This window comes from Vigna radiata, chromosome 10 (genome assembly GCF_000741045.1).
Source record: "Vigna radiata var. radiata cultivar VC1973A chromosome 10, Vradiata_ver6, whole genome shotgun sequence".
Lineage (NCBI taxonomy): Eukaryota > Viridiplantae > Streptophyta > Magnoliopsida > Fabales > Fabaceae > Vigna > Vigna radiata.
Genome location: NC_028360.1, coordinates 20,656,289 through 20,678,797, shown reverse-complemented (window position 1 = coordinate 20,678,797; position 22,509 = coordinate 20,656,289). Strand labels below are relative to the sequence as shown.

Sequence of the window (22,509 nt, the reverse complement as noted above, 5' to 3'; positions counted from 1 at the left end):
AATGACTTATTTTTTATCTGTTAGGGTCATAACTTTTCACCTTCTGAACTTTTCTTCTACAATTGCAAAGATGTGAATAGAAAACACTGTTCAAAAACTTTAATTTAACTATTGAGACTTTAAATTAAATTTATTATATAGTTTAAAATTATATATAATATATAATATTTATTATACTAAATTAAGAATGTCGTATGTGAAGCTTCGTAGCCATGTGTATCTTCTTCCTTGTCAAAATAAAATAAAAATAATTTGTAATTAAAGTAAAAAGTTGATATAATATTTGACAACAGAGTTTATTATGAGTAATGAAAAATAATTTAAGAATCACAAGTACTTTTTTTACTAAAGAATGTTTAAATAAAGAGACTACTAGCACAAAGGAAGAAGAAACAATATTTAAATTTAATACATGCAATTATTCTTGATTTTTCCTTTTATAGAAACCTAATAATAATTAATACATTATAGATAATGGGTAAAAAAGAAATCTAACTGAAACAAAAATAAATTTGTTTAGCATATATTAGATTGATTTGTTTACTATTACTAATAACATGAATTAAAAAGTACAAAAGGGAGAAAGATTATTTTTTTGTATTAATTGTTGGTACAAAAGTGAATGATTTTGATTATCTTTTTGAATAAAAATGGTTGCATGGCTATATTTGGCAAAGCTTGATTAGCAGGAAGATGAGATTTTAAAAAAGGAAAGCAAGCAGGAACAGAAAGAAATAAAGATTGGCACTGAAATACCACTGATAGGACATAGTAAACTTATTTTTAGCAGAAGGCACAGATTTAGATAACACCTACACCACTCTTTTTCTTTTTTTTTTTTAATCATCTTCATTCAAACACACCAATTTTCTCTGACAATTTCTGCCACACCATCATTTTCAAACCACACCACTGCTATTTCATATTTCACCACTCTTTTTTTTGGAATTTCCAGCAAAATTCAACAATAAAATGGAGAAGTCTCTGTCAAGAACCCTTTTTTTTATAGGAAAGAACCAAACAAAGGTGGTGTGATGTATGAACAGTAATTTTCACTGTGACTGTCCTCAAGAAGCAGGCACTACAGTAAAACCAATACTCATTTACCAACATGCCCTTTTGTTTATTTTTTATGTATTAATTGTGATAATGGCAACTGATTTGTTGAATTTAATACTGTCATCAGAGGTTAGAGATAAAGACGAAGGTTTGGTTAGTACATTTAATTACGTGTTATCATTATCTGTACAATCTGAAATACTATAATAAGCCAAAGGGGGGTCCAGATTGGATTTTAATTTTCTTTTGTTTTTTTAAGCTCTGGCTGATTGGTGTTTTCAATATTTTTAGTTCAAGATCTCTGAATTTTGATACCAGAATAATATAGTGGCTGGAAATATAAAAAAAGTAAAACTGATAGAGACACGCATCAAGTACTGTTTCCAAGTTTGGTCACCAAAGTTGTGACAGGACAAATTTGTACACTTCATAAAAATACAACTCAAAGGGTTGCAGAATACACAAACTTTTCATCTAAATTTTTAAATCAGAATGGTACAGCTTATTTCTCCAGCTGGAGAACATTATAGAAAGTTTTCAATGCAACCAATGGAAAAACAACTAGGTAAAACTGTATCTTTACTTAGTCAAAAAAGTGTTCTTTTTTCACTGCTTTACTTTTTCTCTCCAGATGTTGGAGTTCATCGGGTTGACATGTATGTAAATATTGAAATAATATCAGGGTTATGCAATGTATAAGTATGTGGAAAGTTCAAACATTGGAAATGATTGCGTAAGGGTTCTTTCATTCTGCTTTGAACTTTTTGGATTAAGGTGAGAATCTAGTAAGTTTCATTTACTGTATTTATGAAAGGATCAAACCAATTGCACCCTATATTTATGTTAATGTTTTGACATTAGAGTAACTCACGTAATTGTATTTAGTGAAGAATTAAAAGAAAAAGAGTGGTGTAAAAGATAATCACAGACATAAGAGTGGTGGTGAATCCTGATTTCAATCATTCGTCCATTTTAAGGTGAAATGGTTTTGTTTCTTTTGAGATCATTGAGTCTATATATAGTAGGCTAAGGCATTTTAGTGATAAAGGTTCCACTTTTAGTTAGTGAATGTGACATGTGTGTAAGATGAACTTTAATTCAGATGGGATTCAAAGAATATAAAACTTCCAATGTGGAGATTAAGAAAGTGATGAATGGAGCAGAGATGTTGTTTTTGTTTGAGAGGAGAGTGATTGAATGAAAAAGGAGAAGGGCAATTGTGTCTTTGTGAATGATCCACTAGTGAAAAAGAATAAAAAAGAAAGAAAAAAAAGGCACAGAATGTGCATTAGATGCCTTTATCTGATGCTCATTTCTTCATCTCTCTCTGTATTCATTCTATCCGTATTTTACACATTAACAGTATACATTATACAGTATAGAGTATGACATTAACGATCTCACCCACCCACTTGATGAGATTTTAGATATCTCTTATGGGTGAATGAAAGAAAGAGAAAGATGGAATTTTGAAGGAGAAAATAGAGCATTCCTTTTAGGAGACCCCACGAGTGGTGTTGTGGTCTGAGCAAAGAGGAAGACAATAGTCAATCAAAAGGGAAGAACCCCACAAAGACTCAAAATTTAAAAACTCTTTCTTTCTTTCTTTCTTTCTTTCTCTCTCTCTTATTTCTGTGTGTGTGTGTGGGAAGAATGAGGGAGATAGAGTGGGAAGAATGAGGGTCATGATTCATCATCATCATCATCATCCAAACCCATTTCATTCCATTGCCTTCATACAAAAATTAAAAACAAAAAAATAAAAAAGACAAGTAAATCTGATCAGAGCCTCCCCCACCAAATGGAACTATCAGATTTGCAAAACAACAAGCAAAACATCACCAACACAAACAACACCAACACAAAAGCAAACACAGGACCACCACCAGGAGGAGCTGCTGCTGCTGCTGCTGCTGCTGCTGCTGCCGGCGGTGGTAGTGGCAGTGGTAGTGCTGCTACTCATCCTCGTCCACACCCCCATCATCATCACCAACAATCTTCTTCTTCCCATGTTGTCAGGCCAAACCCTCCATCTCCTTTCATCTCTTCCTCCACCACTTCTTCTTCTTCTAATTCTTCCTCCTCTTCCTCTTCTGCGTCAGCTTCTTCCCACATCATCGATGCCTCCTTGGCCATCGCCACCAGATCTGATGATTCCGCCAACAAGACCCAACCGCTCCCCACTGCCGTCGCCGCGCCCTCCCCCGCCGCCAACCCTCCCAAGCGATCCACCAAGGACAGACATACCAAGGTCGACGGCCGCGGCCGCAGAATTCGAATGCCTGCCACCTGCGCTGCTAGGGTTTTCCAATTGACTAGAGAATTGGGCCACAAGTCCGACGGAGAGACCATCGAGTGGCTCCTCCAGCAGGCCGAGCCCGCCATCATCGCCGCCACCGGGACCGGCACCATCCCCGCTAATTTCTCCACCCTCAACGTCTCCTTCCGCAGCAGCGGCTCCACGCTGTCGGCACCGCCTTCCAAGTCGGCCCCGCACACCTTTCACGGCGCGCTCGCACTAGCTCACCACCCTTACGACGAAGCCTTTCAGCACCCCGCTTTACTTGGCTTCCACCCTCACGCTCACGCTCACCAGCAGCACCAACAGCACCAGCAGCAACAACTTCTTTCCGCCGATCAAATCGCGGAAGCGCTTCCCAGCGGCGGCGGTGACTCCGGCGACAGCTATCTCAGGAAACGCTACCGAGAAGATCTGTTCAAAGACGATAACATCAACACCCAATCACAGAACGAGAGCGGTGACGGTTCTTCGCCTAAAACTCCGAACCTACAGCTACCGAAGCAGCAGCCCCAGCAGCAAAACGAAGCTGGTTCTGGGCTTCTCAGGCCCACGAATATGCTACCCGCCACAGCGATGTGGGCCGTGGCGCCCGCTCCCGCGAGTGGACCTCCGGGCAGCACAATTTGGATGCTTCCGGTAACCGCGGCTTCTTCCGGTTCTGCTGCAGCTGCAGCTACCGCTTCAGCTTCTTCTTCTGGTGGTGGTGGTGGTGGTGGATCCTCTGCGAGTTCGGAGAGTCAGATGTGGCCTTTTCCTCAGAGTGGTTTCATGCCAAGGTTCAATCTTCCGAGTGCGCTTGAATTCCAAGGCGCACGTGCGGGTTCTCTGCAATTAGGGTCAATGTTAATGCCGCAGCAACCTTCTCAACATCTGGGTCTCGCCATGTCCGACTCCAACTTCGGCATGTTAGCTGCCCTTAATGCTTTCACAAGACCTGGTTTCAATATTAATTCCGACAATCATCATCCTCATCACCATCACCATCATCACCATCATCATCCCTTGGAGCATCAGCATCAGCATCAACATCAACATCAACCCAGTGAGAGTGGAGAAGATGCTCCTAACAGCTCCCAATGAACTCTCAAATTGGTTAGTTGGTTTCGTTTTCATCTGTAGATTCTGTGCTGTAAATATGTCAAAATTTCAATCTATATTATACATATTCCTCCATTTAACTTGTATTTTGAAGTTGTAATTTGTGGAGGAGGAGCTGCAGTTTGATTATTGGATTTCTTTTTTTCCATTTTTTTCTTGCAGATTGGAAGTTGAGTTGAATGAATTTGTGATAAGTGAGTGCTTTTGAAAAATCCATGGATGCATGCTCATCACAGTTGAGTAGATAATTAGATGTGGTTCTCATTATGCTTTTCTTTTATTATTATTATTATTTACATTTTTTTGCACTTCTTTTCTTTGGAGGGAGTGCATTTTCTTTAGCTTGATTTGGAGATCTCTGTATGTTTGGTTTTGGTCCAAAGGGACGTAGGAGACTGAGAGAGTTTGTATAGGAGGAAATTTCTCTTGCTATTTTTATTTACTTTATTTGCTTCTTCTCTCTTTTCTTTCTATGTATGACAGCATAAAAAAAAATTAAAACAAAGGAATTTAAATGGAAAGATTTGATTTCCTTCCTTCATGCTACTCCTCATATATGTTTTTCTTTCTTTCCTTTTATAATTCAAATTTTTTCTACTCATAAAATACCATATAAGTAGTGTTATTATTAAATGATATTTCCCTTTTAACTTTGTTTGTTTGTGTGAAGTTCTTAAATGAATTAATACAAAGATTCCTCTTACAGCAGGAAAGAAATAATTTTTACTAAAACTGTAAACAGAAAATGATAAAATAATTAGAATGGCAGGAGACAGACTACTAAGCAAAATAGGATTGTGAGGAAAGAAAGGAGTATATAAATAGTAATTATTGGTAGCTTCAGTATACATACAGATCTCAGTGACTCACTCATCTGTGCCTATGAAGTTTATAAACTTCAGGGGATGTCAGAGGATGGAAGCCATTCATTTCCACCACTCTTATTTTCTCACTTCTAAAATTTTAAATCCTCACTCCATAGCAGCATAGCTTGAATTATGAGTTCAGTGGTATACCTATGATATTGGTTGAATGTGTATAGGTTTAGGAAGTGATAGGTTGGTTTGACATTGATGATGGTGTGATATTTAAAGAATTGGTGATGTAAAGATGATGAAAAAAAAGGCTATATATTTAGAGGTGTTTGTGAAAGGAGTGGGAAAATGGGAAAGTTGAAGATTGAATAATGGAGATGGGAAAAAGACAAAAGAAAGAGAAAGAGAAATGCATAGATAATGAAGAAGAAGCAGGACGGCAAGGAAAATGACTCTGCTGTTGACTTTAACAGTCAATTTCAGATTACTTACTTACTTCTTACTACACTCTGTTCATTACCCAATCATTCTCTCTTTCTAATTTTTCTTTCCCTTTTTATCTTTTACCCTTATTTCCTTTCCCAATTTTCATTCTTTTTTCAATTTCATAATCCAATTTCCAAACATAGATACTTATGTTTAAAATACATTATATTAATATATGTGTATGTGTTTTTCTTACAAACATGTGAATATGGAAACACCATAGGATACCCCTACCTTTCTACTTTGTTACCGGACAAAACTAAACTTTCACTCACTTTACACTAAAATTTACCTTCTTTTATCAAAGGTTTGAAAAACTATGAAATTGGGAATAGTATATGACAGTGGAGTAGTACTAAAATACAAGGGTTTTAGTTAGTAGGAAAAGCACAAGTTTTGACCTAAGGATTAAAAAATAATTATTTCATGTTTAATTATAAGGATATCGGAAGACGTGTTTTGGGGTTTTCACTTTATGTGTTTAAGGAAAGGACATGGAGAAATGATGAGAGAGAGATTGAAGGAAGAAACGAACGGCCAGGATGGATTCTAGCGATCCATCGATCAAGCTGTATTAAGTATTGGGTGGGGACCATCTCACCGAATCATAATAATAAAGTGCCACGCGCTTCACGTGCTCCAATCATATGCCTCCCAAGTGCGGGTTTGGTTTTGAGCAAAGCAAGTGTGATTCTGTAACAGTGCCGCGCGTGGTCCTCAAACTATGGGACAATGATTCTCTTCTCCCACTCTTTTTCACTGCTTTTATTATGTTTTTCTGCTAAACTCTTTCCCACCGCATAACATGTGAAATAAAAAACAGTAACAATTTTTTATTTCATTAAATTTATCATTTTTTACGACCTTCCCTTTAATTAAATAATTTAATAAATGCGGAAAGGTATGTTAGAGAGAAGGTACGTCCTTAACATTTATTTCTTTCTGAATAATATCTTAGATATTATTTTATATTTATATTCTCTCTAATGTATTAAAATTTTTATATACTTTATTCATTGGAATCCAAACTTCACTGTACACAGGACAAGTTTAAGTCAATGTTGACCCGATGTACTGATTTTAAACGCGAATTTGAAGTAGGCAACTATAATTAATATACCCTGTAACGTATATATCTCGATACAAATAATATAATATAACTATACATTAGGTATAAATTTGTATTTTAATTATTCAGGATTATTTGGATTAAAGGCTAAGTTTATTGTAAGGAAAAGGCATTAGATATAATAGAATATACGAATCATTAACATCTCTGAAAACAAAGTTAAAAAAAAAAAGCTCATATCGTAAAATTAAAAAGGAAAAATATTATATAAAAGTAAAATGGCATTCGATCCTTTAATGTGTTTTTTTGTCCTGCCTAAATATAGCTAAAACTATTATTATTATTATTATTATTATTAGTTATTTTATCATAAATAACTACTGTATTTTATCTATCTATCTATATGCATACACACAACATATATATATATTAATGCTTTATAAACATGTTTATAGTATAATTTTTTATATTAATACTGCTATCGGTTGTGATTTTGCACAATATTTGTTAGGGGTATCCAGTAACTAGTTTCATTACAATGTTGGAATGAGCTTAACAAAAGGGGGAGTGGGAATAGCAAAAACATAAACACGTAAACAAAAGTAATAAATATATATGCAATAGCCCATATTTCATACAGAACTGTGTTGCAGCAAATTATGACACAATACGAATACGATACATAAAAATTGAAAATATGTTTCAATGTGTACACGTCATTTATATAGAAAATACGAGAACGAATTTTCTATAAATTAAATCAATCGATTTTTTGTTCATGAATAATTTTTTTATATTTAAATTTTTTATATTAATTTAAACTAAAATAAGAAAAATGGATGACCATTTACTAAAATGAAGATAAACGTCATTGATTTAAAACATAAAAAATTATTTACCTTAACAAAGGAGAACCTGCATAAATATGATTTACCTTAACACATTTATATATGAACTCAAGGACTTTCTATCAGGTAGTAGATAACTGCTGCATGTGTCCACAAACTGATTGTAGCTGTAGCACATGAACTTGAGGATTTTGTTTTAGAGAAATTAAACATGAACTACAAGAACAAAAAAACTCTGAAATTTCAAAGTTTTGCATTAGATGAAAGAGAATTTCAAAGACTAGCATTCCATCACTGCTTGAAAGATATATGCACACTTCAAATTTCAATGACCATGTTTTAAATAGAGCATGGTTTGTATAAAATGTTAGGAAGGAGTAGATTCCTATACAGTAATTTTGCCTGTAATGTGGTCCACTTTGTGATTTTTGATCTCTCTGCGTCTGAATTCTGAGTCACGTGTGCAGCCCATCACATCAGTTGTTACATAAAATTGGTCCTACACCATTAAAAAGGAGACAGATATAGCAAAAGAAACAAATTGATGAACTTTTAGCAAAAGTGAAAGGGGAAGGTGGGAGGGAGTTGCTCATATATGCTGAATAACTATTTGCACAGTAAAGTATAAAATAAATACAGCCTTTGAGGACAAATCTGTTTGTGTTCTCACTTGTCATCAGCAATGCCAGAATAACTGACCANGACAACCTTATTGTTCTTTTCTGTCTTGCACCTGGTCCCCTTTTTCCAATGGTAAAAGAGATAACATCCACAACCTACACAAATACCAATCGGTTTGGCTAAAATCATAATGCATCATGCATGCTCATCATCACTCATTAACTCGTTACCAGAATTTTGGGTCATCAAATTGCGATTCATTCATTGCATGTTGTACCTTATACTATGAGTAAAAAGACACTCTGGATAACATATAAACTACCAGAAATAAGTTGAGAATCAAGAAACATTAGTTTTTTTTATCATAAGCTAGAATCACAGAATCATTTAAACTATAACAATATAACATTAGAAAATTCCTTTTCCACTGGAAGAGTTTAATTTCTTATAGTGGCCAAATAATAGCAGCATCTTCCATCTATAGCAAATGGTGAAGATTTCTATCAAACAGACAAAAATAACATTAACTTTTAACATATATTTTCAACTTGAAAGATACATGTATTTAGAGGCAGCAACAAAGAAGAGGTGAAGAAAATGTATGGTTACTAACAAGGATTTGGCAGCCTCAATTTCGTCAAAGAAAAATGCAAGTTTCCATCATCATTGGAACAACATTAGGCATTATTCACCCTTTTCCTCTTTTGGGTCTACTTGCCTAGTAGCTAAGTTTATTAATGCAATGTCTAGAGCAAAGGGATATTTAATGAAGAGCTTACGACACTTTGTCTGCAACATAAAATATTGGAAGTCTTTCCACTCCAGCAGCTCTCCACTTATGTTTTTCGAAGGATATTTCTTGCTCTGACTCTGACCCAGTTGCAGTTAGAACAAACTGAAATATACAACGTATGTTTATAGTCCAGTATATAGTTTATTCATCATATTTTAATTTTGAATATCAAAAGGAAATGAAAAATACATAAAAAATGCAGGAGACAAAAAAAATGGAAGGGAAATAAACAACATATTCACCATACCAGTGGGAAGAGTATAGCCATAATCCCATAACTAACAAGGGGAGAGAAAAAGAATATGGCCAAAACACATGGGCTCCCTGTGAGGACATAAGTTACATATTAATCTCAAATATCATGCAAAACATAGGTAAATTATTGGAGAAAAAAAGTGTTCCAATGTAGTTTATCATTCTTCAAGATGATATAATTAAGAATGAATTTTAAACTTCAGCAGCTAAGGAGACAATTTCAATATGAATTATATGGATTCTGCTAACTAACTTCCCACTCCACAATGTTGAAATTCTACAAACCTCATCCATATTCCCTTAGTCATCATTCTTCCACCTACAACCTATAACTTTGTCACTTACACGTGTTACAGAGACTGATTATGATTTACCTTTTATCACATAAAACCAATAAAACCAATCAAAGGAAATCCTCATGATCTAACATGTGAAATTCTCTTGCCAAGATGATTGGTTAATTCTCCCGATTAGTGCTAGTTGATTGCAATCATACTCACCAAATCCCGCAAAAAATGGCCAGTATGACTCAAAGTAGTCCAGCCTTTTGTCAAGAGCCACTTCATTGAAGTTCCATTTGTACCTAATGAAAAAAGCATATTTAATGAGCATGCGTTCAACTATTAAAGACATCAAATAACAGATGAAATTACAGACCACGTACTCGAAGCAGTAATATGCATACATCCAGGAAAGGAGAAAAAAATTAATCAGCTTGCCTATATATGGTATGAATCCTGTTGCATATACCTGCATATAACATCAGAAATAGCATATGTAAGGATTATTTTTACTGCATATCAGAGCATGCAAATGTTATCCTAGACTCATAGAAACTGAAATTGTAACGATTTTAGTACCTCAAGAAAAAAAACACTCAAAAGGAGTATCGAGTACACCTGCTGTCCTATTCCAATCATGACCCTGAATTAAGTAAACACAGTAGCTGAACCTTTTCCACCATTTACCCCGAAAAAAACTAATATCAAATAGAAAATAAGAAAAAATATTGCTCTAAAAAGTAACTATTAATTAGAACTTTACCCTCCCAAGCCAGACGGTCCTTTTACATGATGAGCATCTTGTATACTTGGAGAGTTGTTTTGTCTTGAGCCTTTCTCTACAGTCAGCTTAGATCTTCCCATTGCAGCATACCCATACTTGGCAATGTCATTGTACCTAAAACCAATGTGTTAGTATTCTGATAGGAATAAATCCTACCTTTCATAGGGAGACTGATATATTCAGTAAGAAACAGGGAAAGCAAATATATATATATATATATATATATATATATATATATATATATATAAACAAAAACAAAAAAAAGAGTAAGAGCTCCCAACTGTGGAGAAACCTCTCAGCCTTCTCTTTTCATCTTAGTAACCAACTAACTCACCCACTCACACACTTTCAGAAGTCATGCTAATTTGGTTCAAGTTCACAGAATAAACCTTTACGGGCTTCAGTTTTGGATCCTCATTTCCATCAGTGACCACCCTTAAAAGCTGTATTGACCATAGGGCAGAAGCTTGGGAATTGACCTCTGATGCTTCTCTCCTCTACCCAAGTAACCTCCCCTACTGGTTTATATTTCCACAGGATCAGCCATTCAGTCACAGTCTTTCCTAGGACAAAGGTGTCAATAGGAAGCAGAACTGCATCAGACTTGACATGTGCAACAACTTAGAACTCTTGGCTACTGAAATCTGCTTAAGTGGCCAAAGTTTGACACTGATTCAATTGCCAGCATTGAAGATAACTTCCCTTCTCTGAGTATCAGTATAGCTCCTACTAGTTTGTTGCGGCCTTGATATGCTGAATTTGAGCTACCTGGGGTGCCTCATATCTATCCCTCAACCAGCATCTTGGTTACTAACTCAACTAAAGCCTCACCAGTGATATAGAGTATACTAGCTGAGGGAGGGAAACCATATACTGCTTCAACAAGAATGAACAAGGTAGTGAAGCAGCAGCAAGTGTACTAAAAATTCAGCCCAAGAAAAGCAAAATGCTAAACGTTTAGACTGTTCAGAAGCAAAAGACTGCAAATAAGTCTCCAAACAGATGCTAAACACCACAGTTTGTCTTCTGCATATGGATGATAGGATAGGACATGCTAATCTTAAAAATGTCCCTTGTAGGCAAAGTTGTCTATTAACAGACACTGCTGAGGAACAAAAGCGCTCTCTTATTCAAATAGCACTTGGAAAACCATGTAATCGTACCACTTCAACAAAATTCTAGCAACAACCATGACAGTGAAAGGGTGTTTTATTCGGAGAAAATGGGGCATATTTAGAAAAAGTGTCTAACACAACCATGACTAATTTGTACCCTTCAGGTTTTTGCTGGCCAGTAATAAAACGCATGGAAGCCTCTTGCATCAAGGAGAAAATTGAGTCCTCCCATAGAACAGAATTTAGTCCTTCCACTTATAATAGCAGCTTCAAATGTAATATTTTCCTCATTTTTCGTCTGGAAATAATTAAAAAGGGGAAAAATGTAATAACACACATCAAATATGTCATAATTTTACAGAAGGGGTCCAAACTACATAAGGACTGAAAAATCTTTGGATGCCCAGTGCAGGGAAATTTTTCAGTCCTTATGTAGTTCCCTGGACTGCGTGTATTGAATCCAATTGAACTACACGCAGTATTGATCATAAAATCTTTGATGTTTAGATCTAGGAGCCTCCATTATGTTTGTCATTCACACCCAAAATTTGGAAGGTGAAATCAATGAATGTTGCGGATATTGTAATCCCTCTTACATGTCATCATGCATTTCCACAAGGAACTTGGCAATGTTCCTGACTATGAAGCATGGACACGGCTTATATATATTTATATATTTATATATATATATATATATATATATATATATATATATTAGAAAATATGATCAAAATCACAAAATAAATAAGATCAAATATCACAATAAGATGTATATATTCATATGATAATAAGTCTCATAAAAATATTACTGAGACATCTTACTCCATAAAAAAAAATTCAAGAGAATTTGAGAAACCATCATTGTAAAGAAAATTCCCAAAAAAAATATCAAACTTTTAACCTGCATGGGAAAGAACCAACACTGGTTCAACGAGCATAAATAAACAACAAAGGTCAGCCCAAGATATAGAAAATGAAAATAAAGATGCAAGACAGGTGATTATTAGAAAGAAAATATTACCAAATTGTGCTGAGAACTATGCTGAACACGTATAATGGGTAAAACCAGAGCACCTGCAGGGAACAAAAAGAAGGACAATCACAACAGATTAAATGGAAAAACAAATTCAAAGTTACAGAGTTTTTTCTTGTGCAAACTAGATACATCAAAATATCTAAAATGCATTGCATCAAAAGAAAATAGAAAAAAAAATTTAAGGAATTATGCAACTAGCATTGCAAACATTGACTTTTGAAATTTCATATTTCCATTAGACCTTCCATGCTTTTCTCATCAATAGATTCTTCCAAACTGGTTCAGCAATTATGCAAACATTCAAGGCAAAACTTGTCAAAGATTCTTCAAATAATATGAATAATGAAAATCCATGTGTTATAATGGAAAACAGAATCAACTTGGAAAGTAACACAACAAAGTACTTTGTATGGTCAATGTGCACTTTAAAAGTAGTACATTTTACACTTACGTAACAGAGCTGAATGAGTGCCAGACGTAAGAAAGAATAAAATTTCAAAGTGCCACCTAAGTCACACAGTTCATGAGAAACAAACTGTGAGCATTGACCAGGTAATATCCACCACAGTGCAGGGATCACAACTGAGTTTAGGACGAATATACTGCACAAAAATTTAAAGATTTTCAAATTCTTATACAAGTAGAAGTCAGATTCATGATTGTGAAGGACAACCCATAGACGACAAAAAATGTTCGGGTATCAACACCTAATTGTCAATCAGATTTCTTCCACTCATTACGTCAAAAGTATACATAATCCAATTCTTGGCAGCAAATTCTTATTCTCCGTGTTAAAAAACATTGAACCTAGTTCAATTATTTCATGAGCAAAGCACTTATAAGGGACAAACAGATTTCATTTTGCAGACCTTGGCCCCTCCAAAACCCACTCGTCCAACCACAGACAGCTAACTTACCTAAAACTCAAATTGAGACGTATATCCCAGTAAATTGGAGAAAAAGATTGATTTTTTAGAAAGGCTGATGTGAAAAGGATGATCTATCAAATATTTCAGTTCTGAAAATTCAGTGTGCCTAACTAATGCCTATTAGTATAAATATCATAAAGAACGTATGAATATGCAGATTGGAATGATAAACTCTAACAATACAATCCTCAAATTCTGAGCACCGTGAACTCCATTATACACGGTTGGGAAGTGAATGAAAAACAGAAATTTTTAATTTTTCACCCTGAATAGTATATTTTTTGTGAAAACTGCTGAAAACTGAATCAATAGGACCAAAATGATACTGACACCACTATCAAGATCATAAATGTTTGACAACAATTTCCATAGGAGACTAAAAACGTTAAAAGTGTAGTAAATTGTTAAGTCTATCCCTCAAAGCTCTCCTATTTCTCCCTTCCTTATGAAGAACCAGGTAACAATAACCCTCCTCCGTTATCTCCCTGTGCCCCAAAAACCCAATATAGCAAATTGATCACACTCACAACACAAAAAAAGACAAGTAACAAAGGTTGTCTGACATCCATTGGCATACAAAATTTGATTTCCCAGTGCAGAGTTGTGGTAATTTAAAGGATTGGGTGTGATTTTTTCTTAAAATGGATAAAATGGTATGTAGAGAAAAGAAAATTGAATGTGATTAAAGGGAAAGAAAATACCTTCCTAAAAAAATGAAACCATTTAAGAGGAAACACTGGCCAGTTCGCATCAAAAGGTTGTTGGACCTCATACATAGAAGAACAACGCGGTGAAGGCAACAAGCTTCCCCTAAGCCTTCTAACCACAGAAAAGCAGCCATCTTCACTTTGTCGCTCACTTCCATTCTCTGTTTCAGAGAACAAACCAAACAAAGCAATCGCAACACTCTTCACAGCCCTTTTACTTCATCACGCACGCAACTTTCTGACTTTCTCCCTTTGAATTTTGGTGTACCATATAATTGAACAACTTTTTTTTTTTCTGAAGTTTGTTACATTAGATTTTACTATAACATTACTATATAATAACTAGCATCTTATAATCTCAAATCACATTTTTTAAAATATTATAGTCGGAATAATATATTCAGGCATAACTTAAAACATATTTTATTAAATTTTTACATTTCTAAAATAATTGTAAAAAAAGGAAATAATTTGTTATATTCTCAAGGGAGGATATACTTTTTCACCTTAACCTGAGAATAACCAGAATTCAGATAACGCAATATAATTTCCATAAAAGTAAAAGATATTCAGTTTTTTTTTTTTTTTATAACTGCGTAAATATGATTTTGAATTTATAATAATATTTTTATCTTATGCAAATGGAAATATTTTGCAACAATATTTTTTATATTTATATGAATATTTTAAGTTGGAATATAATATTTTTAATATTTGTATTACATATCAATTTTTAAAAATACTTTAAGATGAAAAAAAATCTAATATAGTTTGTAATGTAAAATTAAAAACTATTACTTCACGAAAGCAAAGTGATAGTAATATTAAAATTTTCTTTTTGACTCCTAAAATGATAAAAATACAATTTAGAGGAGAAAGTTCAATACAATAAGCTATGTTTGTAAAAATTATAATAAAATTTATATGTTGTTGGGTAAATGTTAACATAGTTTTTAAATGTTAAGCAAATAATATGTAATTGCCATCGCAGTTCATTCTTTTAAATGCATCTCCTCTCAAATCTTAAAAATTCTAATTTAAATAGCAAAGAATGAAAACATTACTCAACATGCTGATTTTTTAATGTATAATATTATAAAGTATAATACAATTTTTTTATGAACTTGTAATTATATGATTAGAGTGCACACGTGCCTGTCAAATCATTAATTTTAATTAAATTATTTTTTAATTTGTTCTTGAATTTATCCATAATAATTAATAAAGATGATTTCATATAAACAGTTTTTTAAAATTACTCTGGCTTTTTTTTCACTCAGATTTTACTACCTTTCTACCAATTTATTTCAGTTAAATTGTAATTAAAAAAACAATATTTGAACTTAATAAAAATTGAAAATTTAACTTGAAAATATAAAGGGTTAATATAAAATAATAAAACATCAGAAAAGATAATCATGGTACTTAAAAAAGTTGAGGGTAAAAATCTGTAAAATTTCAAAACCATTAGTAATTTAATATATAAGTTACAAATATAAAGAAAAACGAAATCTTTACTAATTTGAAATTTCTTTTAGTTTCTTCAATATTGTCAAGAAACTCCTAATTCTTTGCAATACCGAGTTCAACATAGAATGCAAGTCTGTAAAGAAAAAAAAAAAAACTGGAGTGTCTATTCATTTTACCAATTTTATTTTTTTTTGCTGAATCTATATATGGACTAAAATTTAAAACAATGAGGCAGGCAATGCATTGGAGCTGGAATCTTACAAGCCTGATTTACCATATTTAGGTAAAAGAAGCAGAAAATATGGAGTTGAAATGGCAGCAGAGAGTGTCGAGTTCAAAATTTGATGATGAATATTTTCATTTAACTGAGGTACACTATATATAATGAATGTGCAGAAAATTACATTGGGTACGGAGGAGAGTAGAGGAGTACGCAAGGCAAGATCAGAAAGCATAATCATCAACGGTGATGCCAAACTCTCATCCTTCGACTCCAACTGTATGAGGAAAAAAATATGACGGGGAGGGAAATAATCAGAGTAAAATACAGACGACGAACTTGGCAAAATCCCTCCCCACTGCCTCAAGCTCATTTAGAAAAGCAACATGTTATACAAGAAATATTATCATGTTGATCTCATCGATTCTTGCCGTCTAAGAGGAATGCCTTCCCCACCATCAAACCCATCCTCTTCTGAATGCTTAGCAAGTCTAATAGATGGAGATGTCTGTAAACCTGCACATCAAGTATTATTAGTAAAATACGTATCAAGATTTCCAAGGCCCTATACGTATGAGCTGCAGTTTCGTTAATAATATGAAATTGATACTGTAAGATCGCTAGATCATACCATCAGCCATATCCTTAGTTTTGTGGAGAAGAAAAGTTCCCGAAAGAATGGTCACAAACCCGCATATTTCTGTGATAACTTGCGTTGGACTTTGCCTATCCCAGTCCTGACATCAAATTCAATTCTCAAAGGTTAACTTTCAAAATATTCCAGATTTGACAGACAATGAATGTGCAAGAAACATTTGAACTGGTGATTCGAACATCAGATGCATGGCAATCAAATTGATGAAATTAAATATTTGCAGTCCGTATGCTTAATAAGGGAAGCAACAAAAGTTGCTTAACAACCTATTGAATCTACACTCACGTTTATTCATAAAAGCATCTACCTCGCACTTCATTTGTAAGCATTTTATCACAAAGGTATTGGCAAATAAAACTAGGTTGACATACTTATAGTCAACAACCAGCATACAAATATCGTGGAATATCATGTGACAACACCAAAACAAAATGATATTAAGCATTATCCTAACAAACTAACAGCAACAATCCATCCTTTCCCCATTAACGGATTGGTTACTCACTCCATCCAACCAATATCATAATACTTTTATCATAAATCATATCTCTATAATATTGACTCAAATCCCTCGTAAAGTTTTCCCCACCAGTTTTTCCTGGTCACTCTGCATTTGGAAAGGAGATCGGGCTTTCCCACCGATTGATCCATTATCCTTATTGAGGCTTCTACAAGATTCCTTCTTACATGCGTAAACCTTAACAAACTAACAAGTAGTATAATGACGATTGACAAAAATATAGCATAAATATAAATAATCAGAGGGCTGGAATTTCACACACTTTCAAGGAGCAAACAAAAAAGAATTCTCAAGTCTGAGCTTCTCTGCCTCTGTTTTACAGTCACAATGAAAACAAATGGAATTCTAAACAAACATTAAAGTAGGGTAGAAAGAAAGATACTTAAAACTTATATCCTGAAGGAAGCTTTACAACATATTACACAATATAAAACCAATACTTAGTATTTTAACAAAACTGATAGAATCTATATCAAACAATATAAAACCAATACTGATTATTTTAACAAAACTGATAGAATCCTAAAGCAAAGCAATGTAGTGCCGTCCAAGAATACCTGTTAGACAAAAAAACTTACCTTAAACATAATAACACTAGCCACAATGGTGAATGTTGTGAACATGACATAATATATAGGAGATACCACAGCCGTATTAAAAGTATCCAGTGCCTGATAGCAGAAATGAAAAAAAAAAAAAAAAAAAAGCATATCAAATGAATGGCAAAGTAGGAAGAAGTATTCAATATACCCCAAATCATGAGACTCAGATGCATAAAAATAATTGCATAATTTTAGTAACTAGCAGAACCACGACAAAATACATCCAGGACCATGAAAACATGTAGTTTTATCCTAATACTGCAAATTCAAACGTTAAAGCCAGAGAGAAAATGAACTTATTCCTATAATAGACCACTCAGATACCTAACCCAAAGTTGTCAAACTCAAGACTACATAAGCTCATGAAGCCTCGATACATAAACTCATAAAAGTTTTACCTAATATAAAATGATGATATTGAAAAAACAATTAATGACATTCCCATAACATAATAGTCTTTGGGAAAAATCAACATTTCAACTTTAAAGTAAAGCAAAATAGCATTTACAAAAATAAAGTGAGATAAAACATTTGTACTAAATAAGATCAAACCATTTAAATGACCAAATCATAAATAAATTTGCACAAGCAAATTAATAAAGTGAACATTTTAAAAAGGAGTTAATTTCCTCAAATCATTGAGCTTTGGAAAACACTATAGCTATGGGGTCAAAGGGGTTAGGGTGGGGCTAAAAAATTACATTAATTTTTAAACTCTTTGACTCTCACTTCTTAACTCGAGTTTACATAAGTTTAACAAACTGTCCAGAATTTATCCAGAATAGAGTTTCATTGTAAGTTAATACCTTTTCTCTACCTAGAGTCATAAAATCTCGAGTCTAAGTGTTATCTCGAGTTTGACAACCATGCCTTAACCTTCCTTTATGTGCATTTGTTATTTCTAACAAATTCCAGCCAATAATATAGAGTGTGTTGTTGACAATTCTCCCAGTCTTAAATTATAAAATTCATCACACTTGCATTCTCAGACCTTCTTCCAATGTTATTACCCAACTTCAGCCATTTGAATATTGATCAACGTCTCAATTGAATTCACTAATTTACTGAGCGACCACTCAATTTTATTATATTTTTCCTAAAAATATGATAGATACATATTATATTCTCACTCGGAAAAAGCCAAAATTTCCATGTGCATAACTATTCTAACTGTTTATGTAGGATCCACTTTTAAATGAAGGTGATTTTGAATTTCCAACAGTTAGCATGCCACACGGGTGAAACTTGGAACTTTAGCTTCAGGGTTTTCCAAAAAATACTAAAAGATGATGAATTCTTGGCCAACTGACAAATGAGAGTCACACTGTTCCTTTTTACCTTGTTGATCTTCTTCCTCATTTAACTGTCAATTTTCCTGTCAAATCTGGGGACTGGACTTTCTTTATCATTTAAATGCAAGCATTTTACATAGTTCCCTTGTTTACGTATTTGATACTATGTATTCATTAAAGAGTGGATGTGACCAACTATGTTCTTTGTTGGACAAAAATTTCAATCAATCACAGTAGTTTACTGAGAGATCACAAGGTCATATGTGATGGCAACATGTTAAAAGTTAAAAGACTTACACAACAAATTATGGTTCAAGAAAAAATCGTACCTTATTTAAATAATTCATTTGGGTAAGAACACAAGCTGTTACAACTAGAGTGAATGCCCAAGTTTGAGGGAATATTAGCTGATTCATCCCAGACAGTGTTAACTTAATGGCAATTCCAAGAGCCTTAACACTCATAACCTGTTAGAAAGGAAAACCTTATAATACAAATACAGGGAGGAAATAACAAAGAGAAAAACTACTATTAGAAAGTCATCAACGAGATAATGAGACATACCGTTAGAGAACCTACAAGGGAACAAACACCAATATAAACCATTATGTGTGTCTGTCCATAGAGAGGAATGAAGTGGAAGATAAGGATAAAAGTAGCTGTTATAACTAAAGCCGCATACAAGAGAAAAGCTGCAGAAGAACGATCTTGTTCTTGGTTAGTCATTCAACACAACATTTATTGAGTACAGGGAGTAGTATACCACGTAGGAACATGGCTACCTGGCTCCATAGCAAGATCCCACACTTCTGTCACAGATTCAATTTCCCGTTCTTGAGGTGCATGCAAAACAATTGTTGTAGATCCCACAACACACAAAACACAACCAAGAATTCCAAAAATATGTAGCCTCTCCCTTAAAATAATATGAGCAAGAGCAGCACTGCAAGAAAATGTCACAAGTCAGAATATACCAATAGTCAAGCAAGAATCTGAGCCTAAGTGGTATCATGCCTGATAATAATGCTGAGAGCACCAAGTGGAGTGACCAATATAGCTGGAGCAAATGCATAAGCAGCAAAATTGGCAATCTCTCCTACAATCACTGTTGAGATTGAAGATGTGTTAGAAAAAAAATTGAATCTTCTCAATATAATAAGCAACTCGTATCAATAAATTGTTTGTGGAAATTTTGTTAACATCTTTAAACGGCCTCTTGTCCATGATGAAATATTCCCTTGGAAAATGAGTGAAGCAAAAAAAGGAAAGAAAAGAAAAAGTTAGGCTGAATAGATGGAAGGTACAAGTCTTAGCAACCTTTATTTACTTTTGTGCATAAATATTTGTAATAAGTTCCAGAAAATGGAAACAAAGAGATGAAGGGGAAAACAAGTATATGAATGATCTTTGGATCAGTTAAGGTTCTGCATAGAACTGAATCTGTATTTATAAAAGCATAGTAACTACATTACTTTCTGCATTTCTAAGATAACTGCAAACTCAACAAAACTAAAAAAAAAAAAAAAAAAAAAAAAAAAAAAAAAAAAAAAAAGTGGGAACTCGAGGATAAACTTAGGAAAGGAAAAATCAACAATACATTCAAGTCACTGGTCCTATCAAAACCAAACAGAATAACGTATAACTCACTTGTTATCATTCCCACCCACCAAAGTGGCTCGTACAAGTAAGAATAACCTCCACTTCCTGTCAGATGAAATTGTATAATCAGTCACTGTTGCACATGATCCTTCACGGAGACCATGAAGCAAAATAATATAAACTAGTAACAGCACGATAACATAAGACTTGTACTATATCCATCCTAACAGAAAGAGCAAATGCCACAAAAAAAAAAAAAAAGAAAATTAGACAACGACGATTTGTAGATTAAATGATTCAGAGAAAACGATAAGCATTTAGTAAACAAATAAATCTAAGGCTGAACCGATCGAGTTGATAAGCCTCCATTTCATTTAAATATTAAAAAAAAGTGTATCTGCAGGAGAAGAATAAGAGATTTGCCTACAGATGAGCAAACGTTTAACTAGCAGCCAGTTCTTCCACCACGTTTCTAACATTTAAAGCAGGAACTCAGGTCACACAGACTCCATTTTTTGAGTGTCGGTGAACGCACCGCGAAAACAATCTAGATCTCTCTTCACTTCATCCCAAGGAGCACAAGAAAATACTTGTTGAAACGAGAAAATGAAAAAAAAAAAAAAAAACACCTAGAAAATGGACTAGAATTGAGCACAAAAAACTGTTTTCTTTCCCCGCAAGCCCGTCAGAATAATTTAAAAATATCACCCAGTCTGCATTTTCTAAGTCTATTTGTGTTGTAAAATGAGACGGAGTCATACAAAAAGACAGCGCATCGAGTTTAAACTTGAGAGATTTCAGACAATTGAACTCGAGTAGCCAAGAGAAATGAAGAAAAACCTACAGATCCCCATAAAATTTAACCTAGACCATTCCATACCCTAAACCAAACAAGTGGAGAAAAACTAAATAGGCAGAGATCAGTGAAGCAGGAGAAATAAACAGCAGTTAAAATCAAAGGCAGTAGCAAGTAAAAGAAGTAGAAAAGTAAAAGGAAATGAAATGCAATCGACGGTGAAGAATGAAGGATACCGGCCCTGAGTCCACTGGCACCAGCCTTCTTCAAACCCTTCTTTTTGACAATGAAGCTGGCACCGATGAAGAAGCTGGAGGAGAGAGCGAGGCATAAACCCTTTATGTTGTCAGAGGACATTCCCTCGCGCCAGCTGGAAGCCGAAGAACTCGCCATGGCGGACGCAAGAAGAAGCGAAGCAAAACCCTAGCCGTGGGTACAGAGCGAGATCTCGGGCAGAGAAACGAAAGAATCAAGAATCTGACCCTGAATAGGGTTTTCGTGGGTTGATAGAGCTGTCACAAAGGTTCTCTCCCTCTGGATCGGAAATGCTTTGCAATTGCAATTGCATAAGCATGATACATTGAGAAAGAGAGAGAGAAATTGAGAGAAGATAAATAAAAAGTATACACAGTTTTTACAGTGCGAGTGAGACTGCTAACAAGGTCGACGACTGCAACACTCCATTGTTGATTCGCTGCTAATCTTTACTTCATCGGGAATTACTCTCTTTCTCTCTCAACTTCTCTTCTTTTCTTCCTACCCTTCTTTTTCTTTTATCTATTACCATTAATATGTATATTTTTTTTTTTATTATTATTATTTATTATTTTTATTATTATGGTTGCAGTGTCATCTTTAGAACAACCAAATCAATACCATTCATTTCCGCACCAAAAATCATATACTTTTTTTTCATTTTTCTGTTTAAATTTAAAAACGATAAGAACAATATTGATAAATAATTATTTTTCTCCATAGTTTTTGCTGATAAAAACAACTTTAAACTGTAAAAAAAAAAAAAAAAATTTTGCCGACTTTGCTTATTTTAGGATCCAAAATTTTCGATCAAATCCATGATGATTTTTTTTCTTATGTTTAATTCAGTAACGTCTATGACAAAATGAAGTGGACTTTTGACTTAAATGAGTAAGCAAAAG

At 34.0% G+C, this 22,509-nt stretch overlaps 3 protein-coding genes across 4 annotated transcripts; 1 reads left to right on the top strand and 2 right to left on the bottom strand.

Moving 5' to 3' along the window:
- The first annotated feature begins 2,504 nt into the window (after positions 1 to 2,504).
- Positions 2,505 to 4,998, top strand: LOC106776202 (transcription factor TCP8). Its single transcript, XM_014663580.2, has 2 exons — positions 2,505 to 4,453; positions 4,622 to 4,998. Exon 1 carries the CDS (start codon positions 2,861 to 2,863, stop codon positions 4,439 to 4,441), a length of 1,581 nt encoding a protein of 526 aa, XP_014519066.1. The 5' UTR covers positions 2,505 to 2,860; the 3' UTR covers positions 4,442 to 4,453; positions 4,622 to 4,998.
- A 2,783-nt stretch (positions 4,999 to 7,781) lies between these two features.
- Positions 7,782 to 14,504, bottom strand: LOC106776264 (protein EI24 homolog). Its single transcript, XM_014663661.2, has 11 exons — positions 14,193 to 14,504; positions 13,014 to 13,164; positions 12,548 to 12,600; positions 10,391 to 10,525; positions 10,207 to 10,270; positions 10,011 to 10,096; positions 9,847 to 9,929; positions 9,339 to 9,415; positions 9,078 to 9,193; positions 8,348 to 8,453; positions 7,782 to 8,176 (listed from the first exon to the last, which is right to left on the bottom strand). The coding sequence occupies exons 1-10, from the start codon at positions 14,354 to 14,356 to the stop codon at positions 8,387 to 8,389; spliced, it is 996 nt and encodes a 331-aa protein (XP_014519147.1). The 5' UTR covers positions 14,357 to 14,504; the 3' UTR covers positions 7,782 to 8,176; positions 8,348 to 8,386.
- Positions 14,505 to 15,994: 1,490 nt separating this feature from the next.
- LOC106776023 (probable magnesium transporter NIPA4) lies at positions 15,995 to 22,119 on the bottom strand. Of its 2 annotated transcripts, XM_014663317.2 has the most exons (9): positions 21,589 to 22,119; positions 20,605 to 20,661; positions 19,972 to 20,062; positions 19,740 to 19,900; positions 19,522 to 19,649; positions 19,287 to 19,424; positions 17,642 to 17,734; positions 16,520 to 16,625; positions 15,995 to 16,404 (listed from the first exon to the last, which is right to left on the bottom strand). In XM_014663317.2, exons 1-9 carry the CDS (start codon positions 21,743 to 21,745, stop codon positions 16,295 to 16,297), a joined length of 1,041 nt encoding a protein of 346 aa, XP_014518803.1. In that variant the 5' UTR covers positions 21,746 to 22,119; the 3' UTR covers positions 15,995 to 16,294. The 2 variants fall into 2 exon arrangements, with proteins under 2 accessions (XP_014518803.1, XP_022642318.1); XM_022786597.1 differs by lacking the exon at positions 17,642 to 17,734.
- Between the last annotated feature and the right edge of the window lie 390 nt (positions 22,120 to 22,509).

What these genes read in the sequence shown, in the direction of transcription:
- LOC106776202 (XM_014663580.2), top strand. Translation starts at nt 2,861, where the DNA reads ATGGAACTATCAGATTTGCAAAACAACAAGCAAAACATCACCAACACA.
- LOC106776264 (XM_014663661.2), bottom strand. Translation starts at nt 14,356, where the DNA reads ATGGAAGTGAGCGACAAAGTGAAGATGGCTGCTTTTCTGTGGTTAGAA. An exon ending in ATAGTTCTCAGCACAATTTG is followed by an intron (nt 10,526 to 12,547) that starts GTAATATTTTCT and finishes CATTGGTTTTAG; the next exon opens with GTACAATGACATTGCCAAGT. An exon ending in TATGTTGCAGACAAAGTGTC is followed by an intron (nt 8,454 to 9,077) that starts GTAAGCTCTTCA and finishes GTATTTGTGTAG; the next exon opens with GTTGTGGATGTTATCTCTTT.
- LOC106776023 (XM_014663317.2), bottom strand. Translation starts at nt 21,745, where the DNA reads ATGGCGAGTTCTTCGGCTTCCAGCTGGCGCGAGGGAATGTCCTCTGAC. An exon ending in TGCCAGTGGACTCAGGGCCG is followed by an intron (nt 20,662 to 21,588) that starts GTATCCTTCATT and finishes TTCATCTGACAG; the next exon opens with GAAGTGGAGGTTATTCTTAC. An exon ending in GTGGGTGGGAATGATAACAA is followed by an intron (nt 20,063 to 20,604) that starts GTGAGTTATACG and finishes CAATCTCAACAG; the next exon opens with TGATTGTAGGAGAGATTGCC.